Source organism: Quercus suber, unplaced genomic scaffold, assembly GCF_002906115.3.
Source record: "Quercus suber isolate HL8 unplaced genomic scaffold, Cork oak 2.0 scaffold_201, whole genome shotgun sequence".
Classification (NCBI taxonomy): Eukaryota; Viridiplantae; Streptophyta; class Magnoliopsida; order Fagales; family Fagaceae; genus Quercus; species Quercus suber.
In genome coordinates, this window is record NW_027069659.1 from 321,933 (window position 1) to 336,947 (window position 15,015).

At 33.1% G+C, this 15,015-nt stretch overlaps 1 protein-coding gene across 1 annotated transcript; it reads left to right on the forward strand.

Annotated features, from left to right (window-relative positions):
- The first annotated feature begins 9,430 nt into the window (after positions 1-9,430).
- Positions 9,431-11,214, forward strand: LOC112034631 (uncharacterized). Its single transcript, XM_024067454.2, has 3 exons — positions 9,431-10,058; positions 10,153-10,325; positions 10,775-11,214. The coding sequence occupies exons 1-3, from the start codon at positions 9,516-9,518 to the stop codon at positions 10,896-10,898; spliced, it is 840 nt and encodes a 279-aa protein (XP_023923222.1). The 5' UTR covers positions 9,431-9,515; the 3' UTR covers positions 10,899-11,214.
- Positions 11,215-15,015: the final 3,801 nt, after the last annotated feature.

Below are 15,015 nucleotides of genomic sequence, written 5' to 3' on the forward strand. Positions count from 1 at the left end.
GGTAGCTAAGAAATATATAAGAGAAAACTGTTACCACTGCATTAAATGCTTTACAACTAACTCTTTGGCCGCATTAATGTGGAGATGATACAGGAATAGTGATATTCAGTCTTACAATTATCCCCAAAGATTTCAAGAAGGTGCTGATGGAACAAGAATGAAAACAAGCAATTTGACCTACACATGGAGGGTGGAGATGAAGCAAAACAGGAAAATATAAGGAAGAAAGACCCCATTACAATGGGGGGATCAGAGAATCAGTAGAGAAAACATTGTAGCAATAAGAACTGTAATTGTAATCAAGTCTAAGAGAAATATATATAAGAACTAATCTCCTCAGACATTGCTGAGGAAGATTTTATTTGCACAAAACTTGTTTATCTTTGTTTTCTTGTGATCTTTAACCCATTATGATTGCTGTTCAACTCATTGAAGTCTAGTTTCTAGTCTACTCTCTACAAATTCATTGTGTTAGGCTATTTGGGCCTGAATCCTTTTACCTTTTGGGCTTAGGAATCAAAACGTGTCCTTACATATATATATATATATATATTTTTCAAATAATTCATCTCCTAGACTTTTTTTTAAAGGGGTTTTCTCTTAACTATTAATGGATTGCATTGTTAAAATAATTAACACTTTATTTATTAGCATGAATATTTGAGAATCTAGCATGTGAATGTGTGGGGGTCTGTTGCCCCAGATGGCCCATGGGATTGGGAACGCGTAAAAGCAATTCAGTGTGCTTCACAATACAAAGCTTGTTAATGACAAAAATATTTTACCACCAGTTACTGATTGATATTATAGGAGATAATCATCATTCCTTGGCTTGAATGACCTGATAGTAACATTCATTTTTAAATTATTGTGTATGAAATTTATATATAACTGTACCTCATTAATTTTTCTCTTTTCAATAATTGCAACTAGTAAGGAAAATGACCTCCTTTAGGCTTTAACACCGTTAACTTAAAAGTAACTCAAAGTGGTTGAATTGATTAGCACTAACTTGGATTAAGTTTCACAAATTTTATATTATACAAAATGTTTATGGGTTGCTAAACAAGAATAAAATAAAACCATAAGATCCATTATGAATGAGTTGAGAGTGGATGGAGGAAGAAGGATTATTTTACGTTCAAACTTTCAAATACTTGCTTATTTCTACTTGATTGAATATTGACTGATAGTCTACTTCGTAGAAAAACTGACTATTATTTAACACACCGTAGTTTATCCAAACAAAAAAAATGGACTAAAAGGCACATGGGAGGTTTTAGTTTAACTTAGAGAGAAATGATCATATAGAATTAATATTTCTAACAGGAAACAACAATTTTAATAGAACTTGAAATATATATATATATATATATATGATTAATTGATTAGTATTATTTTTATAAATTAATCTTAATAAATATAAAAAATTGATAATATCAATATAGTTATTTTTATCACAACATGTAGATACCAATTTATAAATACAAACAATATAAAAACTAAATAGAATTTATAATTTTCAAAATTTTAATACCAAATCATAACAAAGAACATGCTAGCACAGTCGGTCCTTTTGACTCTTTTCACATTATTGAGCTTTGAATGTTGAACCAACGGTGAGAATAATAGTGGGAAAAAAAAAATGACATGGAGAATAACGAAGCCAAAAAAAGAAGAAAAAAATTGTGAATTGATTCAAGAGAGAGAGAGAGAGTTATTCGGGTTGGAAGTCTTTTAGAATTTTTTTTTTTTTTTTTTTTTTGTATTTATTATGCTAGTTAAGGAATAGTTATTACTTATCACAATCATTTTGGTAGGAAACAGTTATTCTTCATTTTGGTAAAAAATGACCATTATTTGTAATAAAAATACAATCAAACAACCGAATGATTCTTCGTTCTTAATAAATTGCTATTATTGAGATTTGGTGCAATAGCGTGCAATAGTTAGGGCTATTGTACCATGCAATACCTATTCAATGATTCAAATTAAAAGTTACAAAGTTAACTTTTATTACCAACCATTGGATCAAGAAAGTAAAAAAGATAAAAAAGTTAAAAGTTTAAAAAAAGTTAAAAATTTTGAAAAAATAAAAATGATATGAGAAGTATTGTATGATGCAATAGCCTATTACACCGAATTTTCATCCATAAAGTCTATTCCAGTGTACGTACCAAACATACCCTTGGTCCATATTATCTTCTCTTAAATTGTTGCGCACTTTGTTTACGTGTTTTACTTTATTTGCGACACGTTAAAAATTTTGAATCTTCCACATGAGTAGAAGGTGAACAAGTTCTTTTGTTCTTTTTCTAACAAAATTAAAATAACAATAAGTAGTTTTTCAAATAAATTCATTACTAAAATCTAATATTTATTACATAAAATCCAAAATTGTGTAGAGAGAGACAATGACTATCACTTTTTGCCCAAAAAAAAACCACCCTTGATATTTGAAGGAATCAAAACTTTTTTATTTCTTAGCTCATTGCAAATTTTGCTTCTCCATCTTGATCTCTTTTTCGAGTTGCTCATCATCATCAATTGATGTATGGTGTTTGAGTCAGTTGGACAGTTCTCCAGCCACCATTGATTTTTATTTGATTCCTGTGAATGAAGGTAGTCTGAAAAACGTTGAAAGAGGTGTTATGAGGCAGTTCATAATCCAAGTGTCATTCGTAGAATTTATGCCACATGGCGTGAAGTGAAAATTTTGCACATGAGAAAGCACGTGCCGAACTCTCCACGTGGATTCCATTTAAGAGTCCACACGTGGTATCACGTGAATCAGGTGGTCCCCATCCCAAGTCACTAGACCTTTCTTTTTTCTTCTTCTTCTTTTTTTTTTTTGTTTTGGTAGTGTGAAGGCAGTAAGGTTGAGAATTGAGAGCCAGTACAATGTACGAATAATGCAAAGCATAAGTGGAAGAAGAGGCAAAGGAGATGGACCTCAATTTTGGGACTTCAGGAACCTTTCCTATGAAAATTTATTAATTTAAATTGTATTTTTCTTTATGTTATGAACTAAATAAAATATGTATAATATTGTATATTTTTATAGAAAATTGGCATTTGTAAGGTCATAATTCGTGGCCCAAGCCCAAAAGATATGAGATATGAGCCACAAATGAGCCTAGCACAATGAATTTGTAGAGAGTGAGTAAAAAAACTGAGCTTGTACAATAGTTAATAAAGGAGAACTTGCATGAAACATACATAAACTACAATATAATGATCGTCCGAAGAGATATATTGTGAAATAATCTATTAATTCTTGAGGTTAATACAATTCTTAGTACTCCAGTGATCTCCTTTCTCTTTTTTTTCTTTCCTTTTTTCCGTCCCTCTATTATGGGAGATCTTTTACATTATATAACTCTTTCCAAGCCATCCTCATCGTACACTTGTTTATCATTCAAGCCTTCACTCAAGTACATGTTCTATCAAACATCTTCTTTAGCTCTCTACGAATGATGGTAGTTGAGACTGCACTGTTCAGGGATCTTCTCCACATAAATACGGCCAGAAAAATTGCTGCAGTGCATTTAATGCGGTGATAGCAGCTTTTCTTTTAGATATTTCTGTGTTCTTATCACCTTTGTATGTTCTTGATATTCATCCTAATCATCGTTGGAACTCCCTAGAAGGTTACCTAAATTATCCAAATGTGTGCTTGACTGATATTCACCATGTCTGAGAAGGAGATACTCCTTGGACTATATGCCTCCATTCTTTTCCTCTGTGACTCAACCTTGGGGGCCTCTTCTAATCATTTGCTCCTCTTCGGACATATCCACGTCCTCGAATAGGGCCCAAGGCCCAATATACAAATTTGGGCTCTTATCCCCACAACATTGGTTTAAGAACTATTTTTATAAATATTTTATTGAACAAAAAATAAAACGATATATGTTGTTAGCAATTTTTTATATTTCTCATAAAAGTGGTGTCAAAACTTTCTTATTATGGTTTATTAACAACTACTCTAAGAAAAATGATAAAACGATAAATGTTATTAATAGCTTTTTATATTTTCTATGAAAGTGATATCAAAACTTTCCTATTATGATTTATTAACAATTACCTTAGAAACATCCGTTAACGTGACCATTTATTAATCTATAAGGTAAATCTTACATAAATATTACAATACAAATCAATAATTATCTTTTTTATTATATACTATAAAGCAAAAAACCATAAGACTGTTATTTTAGTCACAAAACATTGATGCATGGGACCGCAGTTTTAATTTCCTTGGCTGAAACGACCAAAACCATTTGCTCCGGCGCCTCTTTTTCACTAGTGTAGCCCCGGTTTTGGGAACGTGGGTTTTATTTATCCATTCATTTAATTTACCTAATTAGATATGTTTAAGAAAAGATTTTTTTTTTTTTTTAGAAAAGATAAGAATGCCTTTATGCCTCAATTTTTATATTGTTTGTTTGGACGTCAATAATTAATATAATAAAATAAAATATATATAGCCACAACTGTTAGATAAAAAAAAAAAATGAAGAAGATATTTTTTTGCAATATGTATCGATTCCATTTCCATCAATTTTCCTTTTTTTTTTTCCTTTTTAACTTGATACATAATTTTTGTTTGATGCGAATAAAAGAAATGCTCTGAACACACAAAGTGAGTATTTCTAAAACATTTGAGGCTTTTTTTAGATCAGAAAAATTTGAGTCAAGTCCTATTTAATTGTTGTTTCCCGTTAGAAATATTAATTCTATATGATCATTTCTGTCTAAGTTAAACTTAAACCTCCCATGTGCCTTTTAGTCCATTTTTTTGTTTGGAAAAACTACAGTGTGTTAAATAATAGTCAGTTTTTCTGCAAAGTAGACTATCAGTCAATATTCAATCAAGTAGAAATAAGCAAGTATTTGAAAATTTGAATGTAAAATAATCCTTCTTCCTCCATCTCCTCCTAACTCATTCATAATGGATGATATGATTTTTTTTTTTTTTTTTTAAGAGTTTCAGCTTACGTCGTCTGCTTTTAATGATAACTTTTATTATCAAACTAAGACACTAATCAATTTTTTGTGTAGGTGAAAATTGAACCCTGGATCTCTTATACAACCGTAAAAAACTTTACTAGTTGAGTTAATTGGAATCCATGAATTATATTTTATTATTGTTTAGCAATCCATAAGCATTTTGTATAATATAAACTTTGTGAAACTTAATTTAAGTTAGTGCTAATCAATTCAATCACTTTCAGTTACTATTAATTTTAGTAGTGTTAAAGCCTAATGGAGGAGGTCATTTTCCTTACAAGTTGCAATTATTGAAAAGAGAAAAATTAATGAAGTACAATTATATATAAATATCATACACAATAATTTAAAAATAAATGTTACCATCAAAGACTTTACTAGTTTTTTTTTTTTGAGAAGGAACACTATAATTTTATTGATGGTTAGCCGAATCGGTTTGAATTATAGAAACAAGGTGTGGAGGAACATCCTCCATCCATACCGAAAACTCGCTAACATGTCTCGCATGTCTAGCAATGTTATGGGCTAACTTGTTCGCCTATCTTGGCACATATTGGAATTCCACTAAGTCCATCTGATTTGCTATCTCCTTGGCCACATCCAGTAGATGACCATACTCTGTCAGTGAATATTTTTTTCTTTTTAAACCGTCAATAGCAATCTTTGAGTCACCTTCAAGAATAATCGAAGATAGACCAAGATCTTTGGCGAACTAAGTTAATTGGAACCACAAATTATATTTTATTCTTGTTTAGCAATCCATAAACATTTTGTATAATATAAACTTTGTGAAACTTAATCCAAGTTACTGCTAATCAATTCAATCACTTTTAGTTACTATTCATTTTAGTAGTGTTAAAGCCTAATGGAGGAGGTCATTTTCCTTACAAGTTGCAATTATTGAAAAGAGAAAAATTAATGAAGTACAATTATATAAAAATATCATACACAATAATTTAAAAATAAATGTTACTATCAGAGACTTTACTATATATATATATATATTTTTTTTTTTTGAGAAAGAACACTGTAATTTTATTGATGGTTAGCCGAATCGGCTTGAATTGCAAAAACAAAGCGTGGAGGAACATCCTCCATCCACATCGAAAGCTCACTAACATATCTCACATGTCTAGCTATGTTATGGGCTAACTTGTTCGCTTGTCTTTGCACATACTGGAATTCCACTAAGTCCATCTGATTTGCTATCTCCTTGGCCACATCCAGTAGATGATCGTATTCTGTTAGTGAAGATTTTTTGCTCTTTAAACTATTAATAGCAATCTTCGAGTCACCTTCAAGAATAATCGAAGATAGACCAAGATCTTTGGCCAACTGAGTTAATTGAAATGCACAAATTATATTTTATTCTTGTTTAGCAATCCATAAACATTTTATATAATATAAACTTTGTGAAACTTAATCCAAGTTACTGCTAATCAATTCAATCACTTCCAGTTACTATTAATTTTAGTAGTGTTAAAGCCTAATGGAGGAGGTCATTTTCCTTACAAGTTGCACTTATTGAAAAGAGAAAAATTAATGAAGTACAATTATATATAAATATCATACACAATAATTTAAAAATAAATGTTACTATCAGGTCATTCAAGCCAAGGAATGATGATTATATCCTATAATATCAATCAGTAAATGATGATCAAATATTTTTGTTGAAGCACACTGAATTGCTTTAACGCGTTCCCAATCCCATGGGCCATCTGGGGCAACAGACCCCACACATACACATGATAGATTCTCAAATATTCATGCTAGTAAATAAAATGTTAATTATTTTAACAATGCAATCCATTAAGAGTAAGACAAAACCCTTTATAAAAAGCCCAGGAGGTGAATTATTTGAACATATATATATATATATATATAGGGTGGGTTAATTATATTTTTTCCCTTTAAATTATAGGATTAAATTTAATTCCCTCACTAAACTATAAAATTAATTGTTTGATTGTTTGATAATGGGCAAAAAAATGAATATTTGCATTTCTAATTTTTGTCTTTTTAAAAATTTTTAACGAGAAATTCAGTAATTCACAAACTCAAAATAGGATAGATTCAATATTTGAACAATTCTCTATTTTAAAATTTTTCAATAAAAGTTTTAAAAGTGAAAGAAAATTTTAACAATAGGAAAAATATGGTGTATTACAAATCAATCAGTGAGGATAGATATTACTTATTGGGTTTGGCTTACTTTCAGTATTTTTTTAACTGAAATCTTATTTTATTTTAATAAGAAACTGTCATATCACTCACTAATTAAATAAAATGTGAAGTGTAGGGACAATTTGCGGCCCAAGCCCAAGATGAATGGGATAATGGCCTAGTGAGCCTAGTACAATAAATTTGTAGAGAGTGAGTTAAAGAACTAGACCCTAGTGAATTTAATAACGGCAAGTATAGGTTCAGAAGATGATCAAACAAGAACATGACACATAGGATTGGGTAAATTCACTGTCCGAGGAGACAATTCTGAGTATAAATCAATATAACTGTTTACAAATACAACTTTGATTGCTACAATATTTCTTCTCTTTTTTTCTTCAATCCCCTTCTTATGGAAGGTCTCTCACATTATATAATTCCTTTCAGACCATCTTGATCCTACACTTGTTAATCATCTAAGCCTTCACTTAAGTGCACGTCCTATCAGACATCCTCTTTGACTTTTTGTGAGTTATAGTAGCTGAGACTGCACTGTTCAGGGGTCTTCTCCACATAAATGCGGCTAAAAAAGTAGTTGCAATGCATTTATTGCAGTGGTAGCAGTTTTTCCTTTAGATATTTCTGAGTTCTTATCGCTCCTGTACGTGCATGAGGCTCATCCTTATTGTTGAAACCTCCTAGAAGGTCACCTAGATTGCTGAATTATAGATTTTATCAATATTCGTTGTATCTGAGAGGGAGTTCCTCCTCAAACTATCCTCCTCTGTTCCTTCCTTATGTGACTCTACACTTAGGACCTCTCTCAATTACTTACCCCTCCTCGGACACACTCACGTCCCCAGATAAGGCCCAAGGCCCAATATACAAATTTAGGCATTTATCCCTACATGAAGAATCTAGAGATTATAACTTATTACCACTTGCTACTGGAGATAAGTCAAAATTTTATTTAATTAGTTAATTTCATAATTTAGTGTCAATTAAAAATGACGCCATAATTTAGGAGACAAATTGCAATTAAACTTCAAACCACTATAAATTTTTGGTGTAAATGCACTTTTAATCCCGACATTTTTCATTTTTTCCATTTTAGTCCCTACATTTTGTTTCTACCACTTTTAGTCCTTAAACCAATTAAGGTATGACATTTAGGTCATTTTCGTCACCCAACTAACAACAAAAACTGACATGGCTAACGGTGAAATAAAAAAATAATATAATCACACCGAATATAATGCCACGTCAGCATATAAATTTAAAAAATTAATTTATTAATTTTAACTAAATAAAAAAAAAACAGAATTAAAACAAAAAATCACTAAAATTAAGATCTAAAAATATCTTGACTTAATGAACACTTTTGGGAAGAGATCACAAAATGAGTTCAAATTATTCTCTCTCTCTCTCTCTCTCTCTCTCTCGTGGTAACTAGTGGTGCAATGGCTCATGGTGGCTGTGGTGGGTTGAGATCGGGATGGGGTGGGGTGGGTTGAGGTTGGTCTGGGGTGGGTTGGATTCGGGTGGAAAGAAAATTTAAGTTTGTTGGTTGGGTTTGTGTTTATGTTTGTTGGCTGGGTTTGATCCATGAAGGTGGTGGCTAGATTTTTCTGTGTTTGGGTAGAGAGAAAATTTCTAGGTTTAGGTTCGGCTAGAAAGAAAATTATGTGTTTAGGCTTGTGTTCTTGAGTTCTTTAATCTGGGTTCGAGTTCTTGTTTTCTTTATGTTCTTCCCAAAAACAGATGAGTTTTTTTTTTTTTTAATATTTGTTTTTAATTTAATTAATTAATGTGTGATTATATTTTTTTTTTTATTCCACCGCCAGGTACGTTAACTTTTACAGTTTTACTGTTAGTTGGGTGATAAAAAAGATCTAAATTAAAAAAAATGTAAAATATAGGCACTAAAATGCATTTTCCCCTAAATTTTTTCATCTCCAAAAAAATTCGAAAATTAGGTTAAAAAAGAGGTCCATGGGACCCAGATAGCCTCCACGTGGCATGATAAGGTAGTCTCATCACGCTCTGCTCGTGAAGGTTCCCATTTCCCTTTACTTTTACTTCTGTACGCTCTTTTTGCCACTAAAAGCTCACCAACGCCGACCCCACTGGGCGTGCCTATACCTTAGCCACGCTCACGTGCTCCCTCAACACGTGTCTCCATCTCCATCGTCCCACAAGTCAACATCGTCAGTACATCCAACGGTACACGATCATCTATATATATTTCTTAAACCTCAGCGTTTCAGCGAAAGTGAGCAAATTATTCAAAAGCCAAAAAAAAAGAAAAGGCGTTTAGTTTACAATTCAATTCAGCAATGAAAGCTGTTCTGATCAGAACCGGTTCGGTCCCGTTACTATCGCCCGGTTCGCCCCGAGTCACACTCTACCTGAACGACTCCGTTCCCGGCGTATTCACCGGCGAGAAGAGCTCTGTCACTTCCCCGAAGGTTTCTCTCCATTTGGACACCAATGGCCGGAGAGACGGGGGGATGCGGAGGGCGTTTTCGGAAACCGACATGATCCGATCCGAATCCGGGTTATCCAGACTGAGCGGAGCCGGATCTCGGTCATTCCCGTCCGTAATACCCGAGGAAGTGTACGTATCGGATAGCGAACTCGGATCGCCGGGTTTGAAGACAAACGGCGCTGGAGTATGGCCGGAAATTGGAATTCCAGTGGAGGAGCTAGAGTTCTCTGGCGGAGGAGGATTCGGTAAAGGAAGGAAATCCGGTGACGGAGATAACGGAATCGGAAACGACGAAGAGAAGAGGAAGATGGCAGCATATTATTTAGAAATGGTCAAGTCGAATCCCGGTGATTCACTTTTGCTTCGAAACTACGCTAAATTCTTGCACGAGGTACTTGCTTACTTCAAGAATATATATATTGCTACATTATTAAATAAAATAAAATAAAAAAGTGATTTAATTGTGATTGTGGAAATGAATTTAGGTGGAGAAAGATACAGTGAGAGCGGAAGAGTATTATGGGAGAGCTATATTAGCGAGTCCTGGAGATGGAGAATTATTGTCTCTGTACGGAAGGCTTATATGGGAGACACAGAGAGATGGAGATAGAGCCAAATCTTACTTCGATCAAGCCGTTTATGCCTCCCCTCATGACTGGTACGGTACTTACTCCTTGTTTTTTGTTTGTATTACTTAGTTAGGTCTGTTTTTATCTGTACTGATCTTTAAGTTCCTTCACCTGTTTGGGCCGGAGATTTTTGTGGTTTAGAAATCCAGTAAAAGTATATCTTCAGTTCCCTTTAGATCCATGCAATATGCATGAACCTGGTGTCCAAAATCCATGCATCGTTTTGAGTTTTGATAAATCCCTAGTTAGGGTTGAACTTGGGATGTTTGGGTTTACAACCCTGTTTTTTCTCGTATTTGGTCTAAATTTGTTAGTGAAGTATTTTAGAAAATTTTTAATTAACACTTTTTAACTTTTATCTTTTATCCTTTAAAAGCAAATTTACGTCGATGGGTCTAGTTAGGTTATTTTAGTTAAAGAAAGTTTATCTCAATGAATCGTGACACTAATTTAAATTTTACTACTTTGAAATATGTAGCATGGTTTTGGGATCATATGCGCAGTTTATGTGGGAAGCGGAGGAGGAGGAGGAGGATGAAAATGAAGAAAGCAAAGATATAAGTGGATCGTCGCGGTCACCGGCTCTGGTTGCTGGTTTTTGAGGATGTTTACCAGTAAACCATGGTCGACAACATGATGCTGTTGACAAGGATTATAGCTGTGGAATACTCTGCTACTTTGCTACCACTAACATCAACTACCAAAAAAAAAAATAAGGAACTTGAATAATAATGAAATTATGTCGCATATAGTGTTAAAGTATGTATGTACGAATCCAACTGGAAGCTCTAGTCTCTAGAAGGCAATAAGAAGAAGATGGAAGAGGAGGGAGAGGTGTGTTTTGTTTTGTACAGTGTAATATTGTTCTAGATGAGGTCTGACTGACTTATCACTTTTATTCATTTTCGATTCATCTAATTAGTCTGTTTGAATATTGTTTATTACTGAAAACTAAAAATATTGTAGTAAAATAATTTTTAAATGTATAAATAGTACTGTAAGACCTAATTTTAAAGAAAAATTTTTTGAAATTCGTATTTGTAGTTTTCTAGACAGTACATGAAACCCACACAAAACGTCTACCGAAAAATTTCATTCTCAGTGCTATTCAAACTCATACTTAATTAAATTCGCCCACTTCTTTTAGAGGGCGTTTGGATTGCGCGTTTGCGTGTCCATGTTTTCTCAAATTTGCGTTTTTTTTTTTTTTTTTTTTTTTTGGCTACATAATTTGACTTTGAGAGACAAAAAATCTGTGCATGAACAGTGCGTGCACGGTTTACGCACTGTTCATGTAATAAAAAATATTAAAAATGGGTTCCACGACACTATTTACATATTTAAAAATTATTTTGTTACAGTATTTTCAGTTTTCAGTTTCAGCAACAATAAGTTCAATCCAAACAGACCCTTAATTGCACAACTAGTTGAGTAGTAATTGTTCATTTGTTTGACTTTTTTATATTTCCCCGTGCAACGACTTGACTTTCTCTTTTGTGCAATAGGGCATGCAATGCATGAAATCCCCAAACCAATATTGACTTTAGAAAATATTTGGGCGTTCCACTCTTTACAAAACGGAGGCCCCGCAGGCGGCTTTACCAATTCCTAGTAGACGAAATNTGGGTGGGTTAAGACCGACTAGGGTGGCTGGGTTTGTGGTTAGGTTGGGGTGGGTGGGTTATGAGCTGGCTAAGGTGGGTAGAGGTCAGGTTGGGTTTAGGTCAGCTGGGGTGGGTGGGTTGAGACCGACTGGGGTGGCTTGAATCGGGGTGGTTGGGGTTGAGGTTGGGTTGAGGTGGGTGGGTTATGAGCCAACTAGGGTAGGTAGAAATCGGGGTGGCTGGGGTTAAGACCTAGTTGGGTTTGGTTGTGGCGGTTGGGATGGTGGGTTGTGGTGGCTGTGATGGTGGGTAGTGTTTGTTTGATCGGTGGAGGTGGTGGCTGGATTTTTCTATGTTTGTGTAGAAAGAAAATTATTGGGTTTGGATTCGGGTGGAAAGAAAATTTAAGTTTGTTGGTTGGGTTTGTGTTTATGTTTGTTGGCTGGGTTTGATCCATGAAGGTGGTGGCTAGATTTTTCTGTGTTTGGGTAGAGAGAAAATTTCTAGGTTTAGGTTCGGCTAGAAAGAAAATTATGTGTTTAGGCTTGTGTTCTTGAGTTCTTTAATCTGGGTTCGAGTTCTTGTTTTCTTTATGTTCTTCCCAAAAACAGATGAGTTTTTTTTTTTTTTAATATTTGTTTTTAATTTAATTAATTAATGTGTGATTATATTTTTTTTTTTATTCCACCGCCAGGTACGTTAACTTTTACAGTTTTACTGTTAGTTGGGTGATAAAAAAGATCTAAATTAAAAAAAATGTAAAATATAGGCACTAAAATGCATTTTCCCCTAAATTTTTTCATCTCCAAAAAAATTCGAAAATTAGGTTAAAAAAGAGGTCCATGGGACCCAGATAGCCTCCACGTGGCATGATAAGGTAGTCTCATCACGCTCTGCTCGTGAAGGTTCCCATTTCCCTTTACTTTTACTTCTGTACGCTCTTTTTGCCACTAAAGCTCACCAACGCCGACCCCACTGGGCGTGCCTATACGCTTTACCAATTCCTAGTAGACGAAATTGCTCCCGTGTTAGCTAGGGCAATCCACACGCAGTAAATCTGCAAACAAACTTGGGGACCAATGGTATCTGCACTAATTAGTAATTGGATGGTTGTTTGGGGTCTTTTTGTAGTTTTGATTCGCTTTGTGTTTTGATAAGTTAGGGGATATATATAGTTTTGAGTTCTTTCTGGGGTAATCAAGTCTAGTACTACTTATGTCAATGGATCACTTGTTAGTCACTATAATATAATGAGTGATAAAAATAATATATTAATGAGAATATAACTTTCTCATATGTGTAAATAGTTTTAAGCTATGAAATAAATTGGAGAAGATATATATGTTGGGTTATAACTTATAAGGCATGTGAAATTGAAATAATGAAATATATTAAGCAAGGCTAATAAATATAAATTTCTCATCGTCGGAGTTAATACACTTAGAATTAAATTTATGCCAATAGATGCAGTAAGAAAAATCGTAAGAAGATGTGCAGAAAAATATATTTATAAAGATCGAATTAATGAGTTAAAGTGTATTATCATGTGTAGATAATTTAAATCATGAGACATTTACAAATAAATGTGAAATATGTTAGGCCAAGCAAGTGTATTTGGAGATATTTAACGAATGAGAAATGATATGTCTACAATATTTTTATAACATTTTTACAACAAATCTTAAGTGGCAGTTTGTTACTGGTTGTTATTGTTGAAGCAAAAAAAAAGTAATATTAGTGTTAGTTTCAAATTTGAACCAATAACTACTAACCATCTGTGATTTGTTGTAAAAATGTTACAAAATTGTTGTGGACATAACATCTCTCTTAACGAATATACTCGTCTATATCCACGTTGATATATAGCATTAAATCCATGCAATAAATGTAATAAACAACATCATATAAAGATGTATAGAATTATATAAAGAGAGTAGAATTTAAATTTAAATCAATGGCATCTACTCTATCATGATTTTTCTTTTCATTAAGTTAAAACACTAGTTAGTTTTTAGTATAAACTGGATTTGAACCCCAAATATCTTAGTTAACAGCAAAATAATTTACTAGTTGAACTAAATGTAACCCACTATATAAAGAGAGTAAGGTATTTGAAACTTTTCTTAGTTACAAGAACTCATACTTCTCTCTTGGCCGAAGCAAATCATGAGGCATATGCAACAAATGTAGTTTTAAGAATTCATGATAGAAGTATGAAGTCACAACAACTACAAAGCTTGCACATAAATCAAGCTTTTAAAAGAAGTGCTATTTCTGTAATAGTAATAGACTTTGACTTTGAGCATATTTTGCCACATTATTTGGCCCACAATGTGGACAGATTTTAGGCGCATAGTTTGCAGTAGGTTAGAGCTTAATCCAAGCTTTGGGTGGAGTTTGGATAGCGTTTTTGAGCTTGCGTTGTGCATTTGTATCTTTATCAGTGGATCTCGTGCACTGTTCACGGGACTCACAAGTATTTTTTTTTTATGCAAAATTTTCATTAAAATTAGGTCTTACGACACTATTCACACATTTAAAAATTATTTTGATACAGTATTTTCAGTTTTCAGTAATAAGCAGTATTTAAACAAACTCTTAGTCAGACTGAATCTATATATACATTGTGTATTGATTATTTGAGATTCTATGCAAGAAACGATTGAAGCACTCTCTCTTCTCTCTATTTCTGCACTAATAAAGCTCTTTTTTTTTTTCTTTTTTTCTTCTTGTTCTTGCATCACTGTAACTCTTAAGAGTTTCTAGAATTTCTTCAGTTCTAGCCATGGAAGGTAGGTAGGCTGTTGCTATTTTTGTGTGGGCCTTAATGGGCCATTATCATCCATTTGATTTAGTGGTTTTGCTGCCCATGTTGATGTGCCTTGAGATTATTTTCATGGGTCCCTTTTATCAGCCACTTGTGTTGGTTGTGCTTGAGGGTTGTCGGCTTGATCCATATTGACAGGCTGACTCAACAACTTTGGGGGCCTTAGGCGAAAATTTTAAGTGTTTTTTTATTTTTATTTTTTTTATTTTTTATATTTAAATATTAATCAAATAATATATATTGAATTTTTTTTATTTAAAATCCATTTTTCTTGCATTTTGATATGCA

What these genes read in the sequence shown, in the direction of transcription:
- LOC112034631 (XM_024067454.2), top strand. Translation starts at nt 9,516, where the DNA reads ATGAAAGCTGTTCTGATCAGAACCGGTTCGGTCCCGTTACTATCGCCC. An exon ending in ACGCTAAATTCTTGCACGAG is followed by an intron (nt 10,059 to 10,152) that starts GTACTTGCTTAC and finishes AAATGAATTTAG; the next exon opens with GTGGAGAAAGATACAGTGAG. An exon ending in TATGCCTCCCCTCATGACTG is followed by an intron (nt 10,326 to 10,774) that starts GTACGGTACTTA and finishes TGAAATATGTAG; the next exon opens with CATGGTTTTGGGATCATATG.